This window comes from Cyrtonyx montezumae, unplaced genomic scaffold (genome assembly GCF_038088225.1).
Source record: "Cyrtonyx montezumae isolate F1298 unplaced genomic scaffold, pur_monq_1.0 scaffold_3, whole genome shotgun sequence".
In the NCBI taxonomy this organism is placed as follows: Eukaryota; Metazoa; Chordata; class Aves; order Galliformes; family Odontophoridae; genus Cyrtonyx; species Cyrtonyx montezumae.
This window is the reverse complement of record NW_027072034.1, coordinates 126,733,865-126,747,854: the sequence shown is the minus strand read 5'-3', so window position 1 is coordinate 126,747,854 and position 13,990 is coordinate 126,733,865. Positions and strand designations below refer to the sequence as shown.

The window sequence follows — 13,990 nt, the reverse complement described above, 5'->3', positions numbered from 1 at the left end:
AAAGGTAACTAATGGATGGTAGAGAGCACTGTACTGCTGTCACTGTACATACAGCAAAACATTTGACTGAGATGCAGAATGCTCATGAGTTTACTTTTTCTTCATATTCCAAGTTAGCATTTCTTCCCATCCTCTCACTCCCTTCTCTTTTTCCCTCTTCTAGCTGGTTAAACTTTTCCTCCCCTTTCTGATCTCTGCAAGTTATGTTAAAAAAGCAAAAGCAGTGCAAGATGCAATGCTAGGTTACATTTTCCTGTGTGTGAGGCTTTTTCCCCAGCACAGTACCTATTACAGCAAGCTGTGCTTGCATAGCTTTTCCCTCTGACTAACTAGATCTGCATTCAGTATGAACTGCAAACACAAAGACGGGTTATGTAGTTCTCCAATTGAAAAAGATCTCTGTGGGCAGACAGTTTTTTTTTGTTTTGTTTTGTTTTCTGGTAGTACTCTAAAGGTCTAAAGAGGTCAGTGTGCTTCTATTCACAGCCCAGGTCTCCTGCCCAGAAGGTCAGGTCATTATGTCCTTCTGACTAATTTTCTCTAACCACACCACGTACAAACATCTGCTTGACTCACTCTTCCAAAAACTGTGCTGTAACAGGGGCTCTTCTGAATGGCAGAGGCCAAACTTAGCCCTAACACATCCACAGGGCTGCTCTCCTCTCAGTATGATTCAACCTCCCAGCTATCTCCAATTATTACTCCACACCCATTTCCCTTACCCACTCCCACCCACCTAAGCTGCCCCCGTACCTTCCTCGTGAGTAATAACAGTCAGGCACTACTGTAGCTTCAAACCCGTCGGGGTTCATCGTTGGCATGATGTGAATCCGGGTATTATTGAGTAAGCGGGTAATAGCTGGGTCACGTCCATAGCTGGTCACCAGGTGATCTATCAGATGGAGCAGGATTTCTCTCCCCACAGTCTGGGAAAGAAGCAGAGGTTTGTTTTCTACAGCAGACTTAAAATATAAAACAGAACATCCCAAACCCCAACACCTTATCCATAAATGGATGGGTTTTTTTGGTATGGTTTTGTTTTGAACTGGATTACTGAGGCATATAAGAGCCTTCTGGTCAATACCGCTTTGTTTCATGCTCTCCCTCCTGTTACATTTAATGTAATTCAAAAGATGAAAAGGAGTCTCTGGAAGGTTTTCACGAGGGTTTTAAACCCAGATCAACCAGAACTTTTTCTGTGATGGGAAAGTGACTGTGTCAGCTACACTACTTCAATCCTGTATAGATAAGGCACAGCCTTATCAAAACCTAAAACTGCAGAGGCTGCCTGTTATGGATCACGTGGGCCTGGAAACACAGCACTGCATTATCACAGTGGCTCTGCAGAGTCAGCTCTGTGTCAGTGCCTGAGGGTCCCCAGGCATTGGTGCTGCGCATCACTACAAGGCAGCAGGAAGGAGATACCTTCCATCCGTCAGGGTGCTAGAAAGCTAGATTTTCTTCTTTGTTATCTCCTTTTCTGTGAAGTCAGTGTTAATGCAGGCCCAAGAGAGGCTGACCTCCACTACAGGGAATAGAGAAGCCCCACAGACACTTTTGTTGTTCTTTGTTACATGATATTTTGTTGTCAGAAACACTGGCATTGGGAAAATGGAACAGGTATGTACAGATCCTTCACCAAAGATGGAAGAGCCTTTTTGATGCAACCTTCTGATGAAGGAAAGGCAGCAGGAGGAGGAAGCTAAATACCTGTTTTTGTTCACGTATGTTTGAGTAAGTCATGAAAACTATTGGGACATTCTCCCTTTGGTCTGCTCTGACAGATTTCAGTGAGTTCAGACCAAAGTTGCTCTGTGCCAGCAGCCACCAGCACGGCACGTTCACTGCACCACGCTTTCCGGGAGCGCTTTCTCTAGCGACATGACCCATGCCTCAAGGGAGCTGTGGGCTTACTAATCTCAAGCTGGGATGGGAACAAATCAAGACTTGCAACTACATGTGCTCTGTAGATAGCTTATCTCTACTTTGCTCCGGAACTGAGCCTGGTAAATCACGTCAGGCTCCAATTGCAAGCTACAGAGTCTCAGTATTGTTTAGAATGAGTCCTGCAGCACTAAGACCAAAGTACCACAAATGATCCTTCCCCTCCTCCAAAACTGAGAAACACACTATTACATTACTGAAGGGAAATGGTTGACATCTTCTTGCTTGCAGACTGGACAGGGTAAGGTAAATAAATGAAGTTGAAATCAGAGGGAAGGAAATACTGTCCACAGCTGTTTGCCACACTAATATCTTGCTCAGTTTTCACTTTAAGTGGCTCCACTTGTAGAGGTGAGGGGGAACACAGACACTATCCAACAGGAGTTCTGCCTGCAGAAGGCAGGTTGGTACAGCTGCACCACTGCTCAGGGTGAGAGCAAACTGCATCTCAGTTATCCAGCAGCTGCCATTTATCCCCAGAAGAAAATGGGAGAACAGCAGTTCTAAACAGCTGCACTAAGCTGCAGCTCACACCACTTGAAGTGTCTCACTCAGAGAAGATTACTGCCTCTGAGCTAGTACTTGATCAACTCTGTAGTGTTGGCTGTATAAGGAGAAATGACTTTTTCCCATCCTGCCCTGAATAGATTTGCTCCTAATTTGGTTACTACCTGTTAGTTCCTGAAGATCTTCTGCAGGGCCCTCATCCACCGGTCTGCTGGGGGAAGCAGCACTAACAAATGCATTGTCTGTCCCAGTAACTAGCAGTTCTTTTTTTGTACTCTACAGCAAAAGGACTTTGATGGGGTGAAAGAAATCCCTAACTTCCCCTGCGGCTGGCAGCTTTCAAATCAGCACATGGGAGCAGACCACTCTGCAGGTCTGCTAAATTTACTCTGTGAAGCATAAGAAGGCATGTGACAGAACCTGTCTTGTATAGGCAGCTCAGCTCCAGTGCTGGGTGATAAGACATCTTGGGAAGCAGGCAGGGCAGGGGGAAGAAAGGAGGGGAGAGATGTCAGACAGAGCATGGCCCTGGGCATGAGAGATAAAGGAAGGAGACTCAGAGAAACAAGAACAGCTCTCCCACAGTGAGAGCTGAGCTGCAGGCAAGACTGGGCTGCTCCCTGGAAGAAATGGGAAAGAGCCCTTGGTCCTACAGTACTCGGTGTCTGGTAAGAAGGATAATCTCAAGATTACAAAAGAAAAAGTAGAAAAGAAGAAAAAGCAAAAAAGATACACAAAGAGAAGGTAGCTGAAAAAAAAAAGACAGTATTCATAAACAATGGAAGTTCAGCTGTGCTTCATGGATGATGTTCTTGGTAGTTCAGAGTTAAGCCCAGGCTTATTTACACTCAGAGTATATAGAAGTTATAGAACACTAGACAAACAATCCTATTTTATAGAGTCCCCTGCTTAGCTATTGCCATACGCAAGTACTGAGTACATGGAACGGTTCAGCTACCACCTGTCACAAAGGGTGCTCTGAGCTCTGTGCATTACCACTCAGTTTTGGTAGAATAACAGAAGAGTGTTGCTTTGGTCCAGAGTACCTCAGCTTTCTTGACAAAGCACACCTGGTGATGTTTGAAGGAAGGGGAAGGGAGACTTTTAGCTCAAGTTTTGATCAAAGGCTCAGAAAGCTCCTAATGCCCAGCCAACTTTTACCCTGAGGGGGGAGTTCAGCTGTGCCTCTGGAACAAAGCTACAAGCCATTTATTTTTTTCCCTCAAGGACTTCAAATAACTCTAGATATGCTGGGGGCAGGCTGCTGACAGGAACATCAAGGACAGACACCTCAGTGTGCTTCTTTCCTCTGCTCTCCATGAGATGAGATTTCATGTCTTTGGTTTTAACTGCAGCATCCCATAAGCAATGGGCTCTCACCCAGGAGTGCTGCTCTGCTGCAGCTCAGATGAGCCCTTCTCCCCACCTCTAGGGACACAGTTAGACATAAAGGTCCTCTGTGCGCTTTCAGATGTCAGAGTTTCTTTCCATGCCCGAGAGGGAGAAAGTCATTGAAAGAAAGTTGCTGAAAAGACTCTCAGTGATCCCCAGATCACAGTGCAGAGCCATGCATGTGCTGGGAGGTGGATCTGCACTGCAGAGCAGGGTGTGACTGCCCTTTCTGTAAACACGCACCTTAAACCTGACAGTCACTTCTGGCCTGGCTGGGTCAGCACCCAGCTCAGGTTCTGAAGCATTTACTTCTCAAGAAGCCTGAGCTGCAGCTCATTAAAAGATTAAGGTTAACTGTGGCTGTACCTGCGCCCTAACGCTTCACTACATCACCTCTGGTTTGAAATCATTTTTATTACCCCGCGGTACAGACCTAATGCCACAGGGACTATGGGTGGATAGACTCTGCCCATTGTTTAAGACCCAAATTCCTTCCTTAAACATGGCCTGTTTTTTCAGTTCAACTATGTTGAAAGAGATCCAATCCATCAGGTAGGACCTGTTTCGGAGGAGCACAGCCCCACCACTCTCCTTGCTCCAGCCCCAACTCCCATGCAGACCCAGCACAGTGCACCTCCCCACCTTGGGGAGCAGCATCACAGCACAGAAGCCAGCAGCCCTCAGACTTATCGCCGAGATGCCACACATGTAAGGCATTCTTATTTAACACTTGTACAGCATTAATTATTACGCTGTGACACGCCCCACTGTGTTTGCCCTACTTTACTAAAATCCACCAGTCTTCAAGGCACTGCTCACACCATTTGGCACATAGCCACTTCTTTCTACAGCAGTGATCACCATGGAAATACCTCGTGTGCAGGGACTGCAGTTCGTTTTACAACTGAAGTTAGTATCAGCACACCACCAGCCTGCTTTTCAACTAGCAGTTGGCGTGTTATTCCTGCCTGGACAAATTCTGATCTGCACAGCTTTCACCTGGCTGAGACAGGGGTCACTGCTTCTCCCATTCAGGAGGGTGAGAGTCAAGATCGGAAAGGTAACTGAGGGTAGGCAGCAGCCCCACCTGTGTTGGAAGAGATCTCAGCAACATCAAATGTTCTTAAGGTGAGGTTAAAAAATAGATTTGGTTGCTGGGAATTGTGAAATGCCTCATGCCTCCAACCTTCTTTTTATCACATTGACTTATACTGAAACCGGGTAGAAAATAGCTCCCTATATAAGTATATATATCTTGTACAATACATATAAAGGACAGCAGAATGCATCCTGAAAATTCGTTATTGCATCTGTATGCTATAAAATCTGCTACCTTTTGCCCAACCCAGTGATAAAAGAAATATCTTACTGTATGGGGACATTTTGATAGCACAAAAGCAGCTCCTGTTCACTTTTGGTAGTGAAGTCACAACATACTACAAAAGATTTACTGTTTTTTTTTTTTTGTTGTTTGTTTGTTTTGTTTTTTTCCTTTCATGTTGTTTTGTTTTTGAGAGCTCCAATTGATTGATCTGGAAACCCTTCTGTAGAGATGGTTACATCCGTAACAACACAGGGTATAGCTGCATTAACTTAAATTATGAGGCAAGTTGGTAAGAGAAACACATCCTTTTACGTGGTCTAGTCCAGGGCCACTCAGCTCCACATAGTGAAAAAGAGCCAAAATACTGCTGCTCTAAGTTACCAGAAGGAGATGATTTCAGAGAGGGATGGTATGAGTACTATTACTCTGGGAGAGAGATGAATTTGTGCTGTCTGGTGCTGCTGCTTTAGCTACACGTCTAGGTAATGCACTACACAGAACAAGCAGAAACACACAGTTGACAGCCCACTTGGATGCGCTTTCCCTTAGAGTTCTTCTAAATACATATGGTTTAGAAACAGCCTGCTAATGAAATCCCACAGCTTAGGTGTGCAGTCAGCAGTAACACTGGTCAAAAGCCACATGTCTCAAAGTAGCTGGGGGTTCAGCGTGACAAGGAGTGAGTTTTTCCCCAGAGAGGAATGTGTGACTATATACAAAGAATCAAAACTGTTTCAGCGAGAGCACAGCCAGCCCTGGCACAAGAGAGGGCTGCTGACTAATTCACAATGAGCTGCAACTAAAAAAAAAATAAAACAAAAACACAGCAAGTCCCATCACTGCTCCCCACAGAGAAGAACAGCTGAAAACCAAACCAGACAAACCTCTAATTTGCTTTGAGCTGTTCGAATCAAAGCACGGATCTGGGTCTCCAAACACGGGGGCTACCACCCTAAAGAACTGCCCCAGATCAGCAGGCACCCTCCCTTGTCTTTGGTGCAAACTTCACCAATATTTCACAGGCCTATGCATTCTGTGCAGCCTATTAGTGCCGTTTTGATTCAAGTCCAGCACAATTCAAAGTGACAGAACTATCGCTAATCATCAGTTCTAGTTTGGCTTGGGCTAAATGCAAAGTACTGCTAAAAACGCCGTCCAACTTCATTCGAGCACAGAAACAATGGGGGAAGTCTCCTGTTGCATCTCTGGGGATCTAGGGCAAAAGTTTGCTCTATTTGGCAATGGCTATCACAAGACAAAATGATTCAGCCTTGGACATGTTTTATGGTGTATATATATATATATATATATATATAAAGCTTAACCTGCTCTAAAAATAATCTTCCCAATTTCAAAATAAAAAGTGCTCTCTTCCTAGTGTTATGTACTCCAACTGTTTTAATAGAGCTTCCCTGTTTGGCAATCCCCCAAGTAACCCAGGTTTCCCTCCAGTAGCACATGAGAACAGCCTGCACACACACACACACAGTTCAGGCTTCCCAATGCTCTTAGGAGAAGCCTACTGACTGAATCAAACAGGTTAAAGTGGGAGTGTCAGCAATGGAAGAGAACTGAATTTGCTCGTGATGCACCATTTATGGAAAGCATCACTGAAGCACAGAAGGAACTCAGAGATCAGTGAGGCTGTAACCCTGCAATCTGACATTATGAAAGTCTGTGGAGCACAAGTTGGAGCTCGCCATATGGTTAATGAAAAACTTATCTGCTTAATCTATTATAGGGGAAGTTGAATCCTTCCCCAGTGGCTAGTCCAGCAGAATCTTAGATTATGGGTATTCAAATTCTCCAATGCTTCTCTATATGAGGAATTCATTTCCTGCCATATGAAACGCATTTACAGTCAGATAGAAAAAACAAACACCAACTGTGTATGACATCCGTGTACCAAAAAAAAAGGCAAAGGTTGGGGGCCATACAAGGAGGATCAGCCTTTAATCTGGAACCTTTCCTAGGTGTGCATTTAGTCTGATGAACAAGCCAGAGCATAGCTTATTAGAAAGTCGCATAATACAGCACCTAATGCTCCAGCACTGTTAGCTCAAGGAGCAACCCCTCTCAGACAAGCTAAAGACAGTACTTTGATATCTTGCTTCATTTATTATGAAGTTCACACACAAAAAAAAAAAGTAGATCCTAGATGGCAAGCCAGGTTGCCTGTTCTCTAGCAACACCTAACTGTGTGAACACACAACACTGCACATCTCCACAACTAAAGTTTCTTGTGCACATCCTTCTGAGCAGCCATAGTGGCAGGAATACCTCACTGTGAATGCTTTAAAGAGTGACAGTGGGAATCTGCCCTTCTACAGTCCAGTTCCAGTAGATTTGAAAGGCAGGCCACTCTGGACAAGACGGCATTCTTCCCTCCAATCCTTTTCCACCAAAACTGGCTCACCTGTAGCCACAGTCTCAAAGCTTCCTCCAGCAGCCAGTAGGGACTATCCCATACAACTGCAATCCCTAGGAACCCTGCACTCTCCCACTGACACACATCAGGTTTCAGGAGCTGTGGATAATGCTTTGGGCATTCAGTAACATGTACCTTTTGAGGCCATGAATCAGCTCTCTCCCACACAGAGTTAAATCCCAAAGCAATCAGATTCCCAGCAGCACTTTGAGCATAACCACTGTTAAACCAGGTGAAACTAGTCAAATTCAGAGAAAATTCTTGGCACGGAACATTACAAGTGCCTGGAGGCGTACAAGTTTTCAGACGCAGTATTGGTAAAAGAAATGGCTTGTGATCTGTTGTGCTTTACATTGAATACACTTCAAAAACCAAGGAAAATAGATGAGCAGGGAATTCAGTCTGGCATATAAGAACAATTTTTGCCACTTCTCCATGGAACTCTCAATCCTTCACATTAAAGTCTACATAGGAATATACTGTGTAGTTTAATTTTATCCAAAACATATCTAATGAAGGCAGGGAAAGCTAAAGAATAAGGGAAATAGAAGGCAAGAAAAGATCAGAGAGAAGAGTGAAGCTTGCAGTCTATTTCATATTCACGTATTACACCTGGAAATCTCACAATCATCATTACCTTTTTTATCATTAATAAATGAACATTCTTCCCAAAGCAAGCTAAGCCTGAAGTTGTTTGTTTCTTACTTAAGATAACACAGTGAATGCAAATGTACTTATTCCTAGCTTAAGGTTCTTAAGAGAATTTGCCTCCCTAAAAGCAATTTATTTGGTGGTTCATAAGAATTATTATTCACTCTTAGGATGGATTTGAAGAATTGCATCAGTCATACTACATCCCCAGCTAGTAATAAGCAAACCATTACATCTGATTCATTGACAGTAAAATTAAAGCCTCTGGGTTTATTCTTATGGAGAAGACAAAGCTCTTTCTGTTTGAGAGAGCTTAAATGGAAGGACTCCCAAAATCCTGCCACAGCAAGGTAACTTTTTTTCTTGAAATTCTCCAAGAAACACACATGTTAGGTCTTCTTTGAGAATACACTTCAATAATAAGTAGCACACACCTGAGAGTATTTCACCTTAAACTTAAACTTCTGGTAAATATATTTGAATATAAGTGACATCGCAAAAGTTGAAAACGTACCTCATCCCCATGCATATTAGCAACATACTTGAACTCTGGAATGCCAATCTTATGTTGGGTTGGAAACCTTCCCAGAACAAGAACCCACAGGTCTCTACCTTTAAGAGGGTAAGGGGAAAAGACAATTTTTTAAACAAAGTATAAAATTATACAAGTCTTAAAGAACAAAAAAATGTACAAAAGAGTTGGTAGTCAAGAAGACCAATGAGCTCTCATATTTCATCACTGCACAAGCAATCCTATAATGGTGTTTTAAAGTAGATTTATTTATAGGAGTACTTGTTAAATTAGTCATAGAAACCAATGTTCTGTCTTCCAACTGAAAGCGTGCAGTGAATCCTGAAATGTCAAGCACATTTAAACAGTAGTAGAAAATAGGTTTGGGGAAAAAAATATTTTTCTGATCAAATTTTACGATCAAGATCGTCAACTGAAGAAACCAAGCAAATATACAGTATTTATATGTGACATTTATTATGAAGAACATTTTTTTTCCCCCCCATAATTAAAGACAAGGTAGAGTACATGCATGAATTACTGCTCAGGAAAAAAAAAAGACAGCATGCACAGAAATACTTCCCAACATTTTGCAACATAAGAATTAGCAGCAACCTAAAGGATGTTAATTAAGGTCACTAAAGATGCACAGGAAGCTGAGCTTTTTTAAGTAATAAGTAAATAAATATTTTGGAAGTCCTAATTTAAAGAGGGAGAGGGCATTTTTGCTGCTGTTATTATTGGTAGTGATTTTGTGGCATTTCAGAGCTCTTCTGCAGAACCATGCTCCCCACTAGGCTGCTCCCTGAGGTGGGCCAGCTCTGCTTTCAGCAGATGGCAGTGAGGAAACTGGGCCAGTTCCTTGGTAGCAGGCAGTCACAGCCCATAGGCTCTCACATACTGCTCAGTGGGACCCATGAGCTGCCTCCGAGGAGTCCAACTGTTACTATTTATCGGTGAGAATAACTACAAAAAGTATTACTTTCCTACACTAGTGTGGACCATCGAGTCTGCAGGAAACTCAGGAGCACAACATTCCTTAAGCCTCATGGTCTAGCTGCTAGGAGCCAGTTACACAGCTAGAAAGAAAGCAGGAGTGCTGCACCAACTGTAATACCTTAACAAACAGGAGAAAAACATTGAAGAAAACAGATGCACAAGATGCACTGAAATAACTGTGAGATAGCTAAACCTGAAGTCAGTGGTTGCCAAGCTAAGCTTACTTCATAGGTTGAGTCGGAGTCTCGGGTTAATTAGGATGAGGAAGCAATGAGACAGACTGAACAAGGCATGCTGTCAGTATGCCCTAGTTCTACAGTCACTCTAGAAGACACCGTTATTCAATCCTTACATACACAAGGCTGAGAGATGCCACCACTGAAACCCACTACAAAGGACAACGGGAGCAAGCAGTCCATACATCCAGAAATTAGTTTGCAGTAAGTGCTTTGGTGAGGAAGCAATTCAACTTTGTCTTATGCAGAGCTACTGTTTCATTAATAATAACAATACTAAAAAAAGGTCAACATGGAAAAACCAGAGCTACTAGATTTAAGCACACCTTCCTTCAAACAGAAAAGAGAAGGAAAGCAGCAGCCCCCAGAACCTTAGCCCTTCTCCTCCAAAACCCAGAGGTCCCTTCCAGCCCCAGACATTGTGCAACGCCGTGGAAACAGGACAAGTCTTACTGCAGAAGTATGTTTGGAACTAAGAAAAAAAAAACAAAAAACAGCAGTACTGAAACAAAACATGCTGCTTTTATTTGCAATCCAGCACGCATGAGAGCCTGAACCTAATTTCCATGTCTGTAACGTGTTATCCTTTCCCTGGTTATATTCAGAAGTAACCTACAGTGAGCTACCAAGGAAGTCTTTGCAGATTGCTCCTAATTGATCTCTGTCCTCGTGCCCTCTACGCCATTTTCTCCTTTCCTCTACTGGAAATAAATAAATAAATAAAACAACCTGATATTCCTCCCCAGCTTCTTGGTGGCCACCCAGACTGCTTCACTAGGAGCTACATACCTGCTTCTGACTGCAGCCTTTCTAAGGAAAGGCAACTACCACACCTGGACAGGGATTGGTCAGGTGAAGCAGCAGTGTCAAAAAACAAATCCAGCACCTAAAAGACCCCAGTGAAACTAAGATCATGAAAGCAGAAGACATATATAGGAGACATGCCCCATCTCTGTTATAGATAGAGGTGAATTCAGCTAAGCTGTAGATCAGAGGACAGATCCATCCAGCTCCAGGACTGCCTATTATCAGAGTGAGTATCAAGCACATAAGCTGATCTTCAAAAAAAAACCAAAACTTAAGAGCCAGCAAGTTGAGTGTATTACATGTCAAAAGCCCTCTCAGAGGAAATTAAATAAGTGCCAATTAAAAGCATTAGTTTCCTTAAATTCATTTTCCATACAAACACAAAGCACTGACCTAAAAGGTGAAGCAGCTTAAAGTGGGATCAAGACTTCAAGCCAACCAATATATTAATTATGTTTGTATTAATTACATTCTTGTATCTAATTACGTAGCATATAGAATACCCAACCAGTTACCATATTTAACCAATACTGCAGTCCCTAGAACATATAGGATCCTCTTACCAATAACCAGACACTGAGATTTGCTTCTGCTTCCTTTCAAAGGAAACAAGACCATAATGACTATCTCGAATCTGACCAAGGGCAACAGTGGCTGACACATGCATCCATTGCACATAGGCTTTTCAAGGTGTCTTGCAAGCTAATGTAGAACAGCACCATATCTTTAGCAGCATTAGCACTGTACTGTAGTTATAAAGCAACAAGAACCCATCAATGCTACAAGCCACTTCTGTCACTTTAGACTTCCTGTAAATATTATATTATGATTTAAAATAAACCAAAACAATGATTTTTAAAAAGCCCATCACATTTCCAGTGCCTCAGAGTCACAGAATGGTTTGGGCTGGAAGAGACCTTAAAGACCATTCAATTCTCCCTGAACAGGGGCCCCTCCCATATGACGAGGTTGCTCAAAGCCCCATCCAACCTGACTTGGCTTTCCACGCATGGGGCATCCACAGCTTCTCTGGGCATCTTGTTTCAGCACCTCACTGCCCTCTGAATGAAGGATTTCCTTCTGATATCTAGTCTAAATCTACCCTTTTTTAGTTTAAAATTGTTACATCTTGTCCTGTCACTGCACTCCCTGACAAAGAGTCCCTCCCCAGGTTTTCTGTAGGCCCCCTTTAGGTACTGGAAGGCTGCAGTGAGGTCTCCCCAGAGCCTTCTCTTCTCCAGGCTGAACAAGCCCAGCTCCCTCAGCTTGTCTTTGTAGAAGAGGTGCTCCAGCCCTCTGATCATCCTCACGGTCCTCATGGGAAGCACAAGGAAGAGCTAAGTATAGACTAGCATTAAGTTCTAAATTGGTCTTTCCAGCATGAATGTTTAGACTGTTTATAGTTTGTGTGTGTGAAGGCCATCTTAATGATAAACACTCCCATGAACTGAGACATCGATAATTTTCTAGCACTTCCAGCTTGTGAGAAGCATTAAGCTTACCATTAACAATTAAAATAAATTCCTGGGTTGCTCAGCCTGCAGTACTGGATACTGTACCTATAAGGGATGATGTAAGATTCTTTCCATATAGCAGTAATTCACTGCATGTAAGAAGATTCAGGAGATAAAGTTTCCTTTAATCAGTAAACCCTAGATAACTCTGTTTTCATACCTGAAGTGAACAGCTAAGCCATCTCCCATGCTTAGCATGCACCAAGAAACCATTCTTCATTGCCAAACCAGAAGTGATCTCACCTAATCACTGAACTGTATTGCAAATAATCAAGACAAACTTGTGTTTGTAATTGTGTTGGAACAGAGCCCAATTGCACAACTTCTGGTAGGGTGAGCAGATTTTATTGATAAGTTTTCTAGCCTTGCCACGACAGTGTGCATGACATGGTATCAACATTCTAAACAAGCTTACAAAAACAGAGAATTAAAATGGAGAATTGAAACTGATCTCTTCAGATCAAGTGAGAAAGAAACCAAATTATTTGTAGGCCTCGTAGTCCAGGTTACGTTCCTTGGTTTGTCCTCAAATTTACTTCTGCTTTTCTTCTCTCTGCCCTTTATAGCTCCACTTACGAAAAGGAGTTGTTGTTTCAAAGGTGGTTGTGGCTAAGAAGTGAGGTGAACTAACTGGACAATGCACTGCCCATACCCCATAGACTCAGCCAACTGGCTTAATAGTTTGCAAGGAGTAGGAAAAGTAGTAAGCTGACTGCATACGGGCTGGCTACATATATGCAACACACCGACCTCAGCATGGATCAGCATTACTGCAGATCCTATCCATGAGGCATTCCCTTCCTAAAAAGGCACAAGGCAGGGGGAGTGTTGATCTTCCTCCTAATTAGAATGCAAGGTCCAAAACCAGTTCACCCTGGCTCCAAATCTGACTAAAACCTTATTTGAGTAGTACAGCACTGAACATAGGTCATGCAAAACTTGTTCTGACTTTGTCTGGAAAATTGAATTTTTAGATGCCCAAATCAAAGCCTCAGGTATGAATCTATGTGGATCTATTTCCGTTGCCTATAAAAAAACCATGATGCAAGCTTATGAAGAAAGACAGTATGATACCAGTCATTATATAAATCAAAGTAAGGACCTCAAGCAATACTCCTAAGATCTGAAATAAGCCGCAACAATTTACACTTCTTTGTATTCATATCCTCTTTCTTAAGCAGAAGCAGTAACTTTTTCCTCATGTTTGACAAGAGGTAGCAAATCCTCAGGGTAGTTTAACCAGAAACATGTTTCCAAGCTCTAGGGATGGCCATGTTAGTATGTATAGAGGAGTTAAATAGAAAGTATAAACAACTTTATCATCATTCTTCAGATTACTATTGACTACTAGTATTTCTGCAGCCTTGACAACTTAGCCCATCAGGGCTTCATTCTACTGTGCACCACACAAATTGCTTTAAGATACGTTCCTGTTCCTTAAAACATACTATCAAAGCAGTGTAAAATAAGTAGGGGGACTAGATAGGCAAGGTTTTGATCTATGAGAACATAATAGGGTGATGGCTACACCTTAGGCATAGTTTGTATTGTATCAGTCATACTCAATCCCAGTATAAGCAGAAGAGCTTCAGTCTAGATCCCACAGTGAGAATAGTAGTGAAATAAACATACCAGCTGATGTAACAGCTTCCACTGCAAAAGCAGCCACTACTGTAA

General features: G+C 42.6%; 1 protein-coding gene across 3 annotated transcripts in view; it reads right to left on the bottom strand.

Annotated features, from left to right (window-relative positions):
* The window catches only part of CPM (carboxypeptidase M), a 31,221-nt gene that overhangs the window by 4,418 nt on the left and 12,813 nt on the right, over positions 1-13,990 (bottom strand). Inside the window, exons 3-4 of one of the 3 annotated variants that reach the window (XM_065743329.1) lie at positions 8,761-8,858; positions 754-926 (exon numbers count right to left, since the gene is read on the bottom strand). In XM_065743329.1, the coding sequence (XP_065599401.1) occupies positions 754-926; positions 8,761-8,858 (271 nt within the window). The remainder of the gene's footprint in view (positions 1-753; positions 927-8,760; positions 8,859-13,990) is intronic. The other 2 variants (XM_065743330.1, XM_065743331.1) reach the window with 2 other exon arrangements.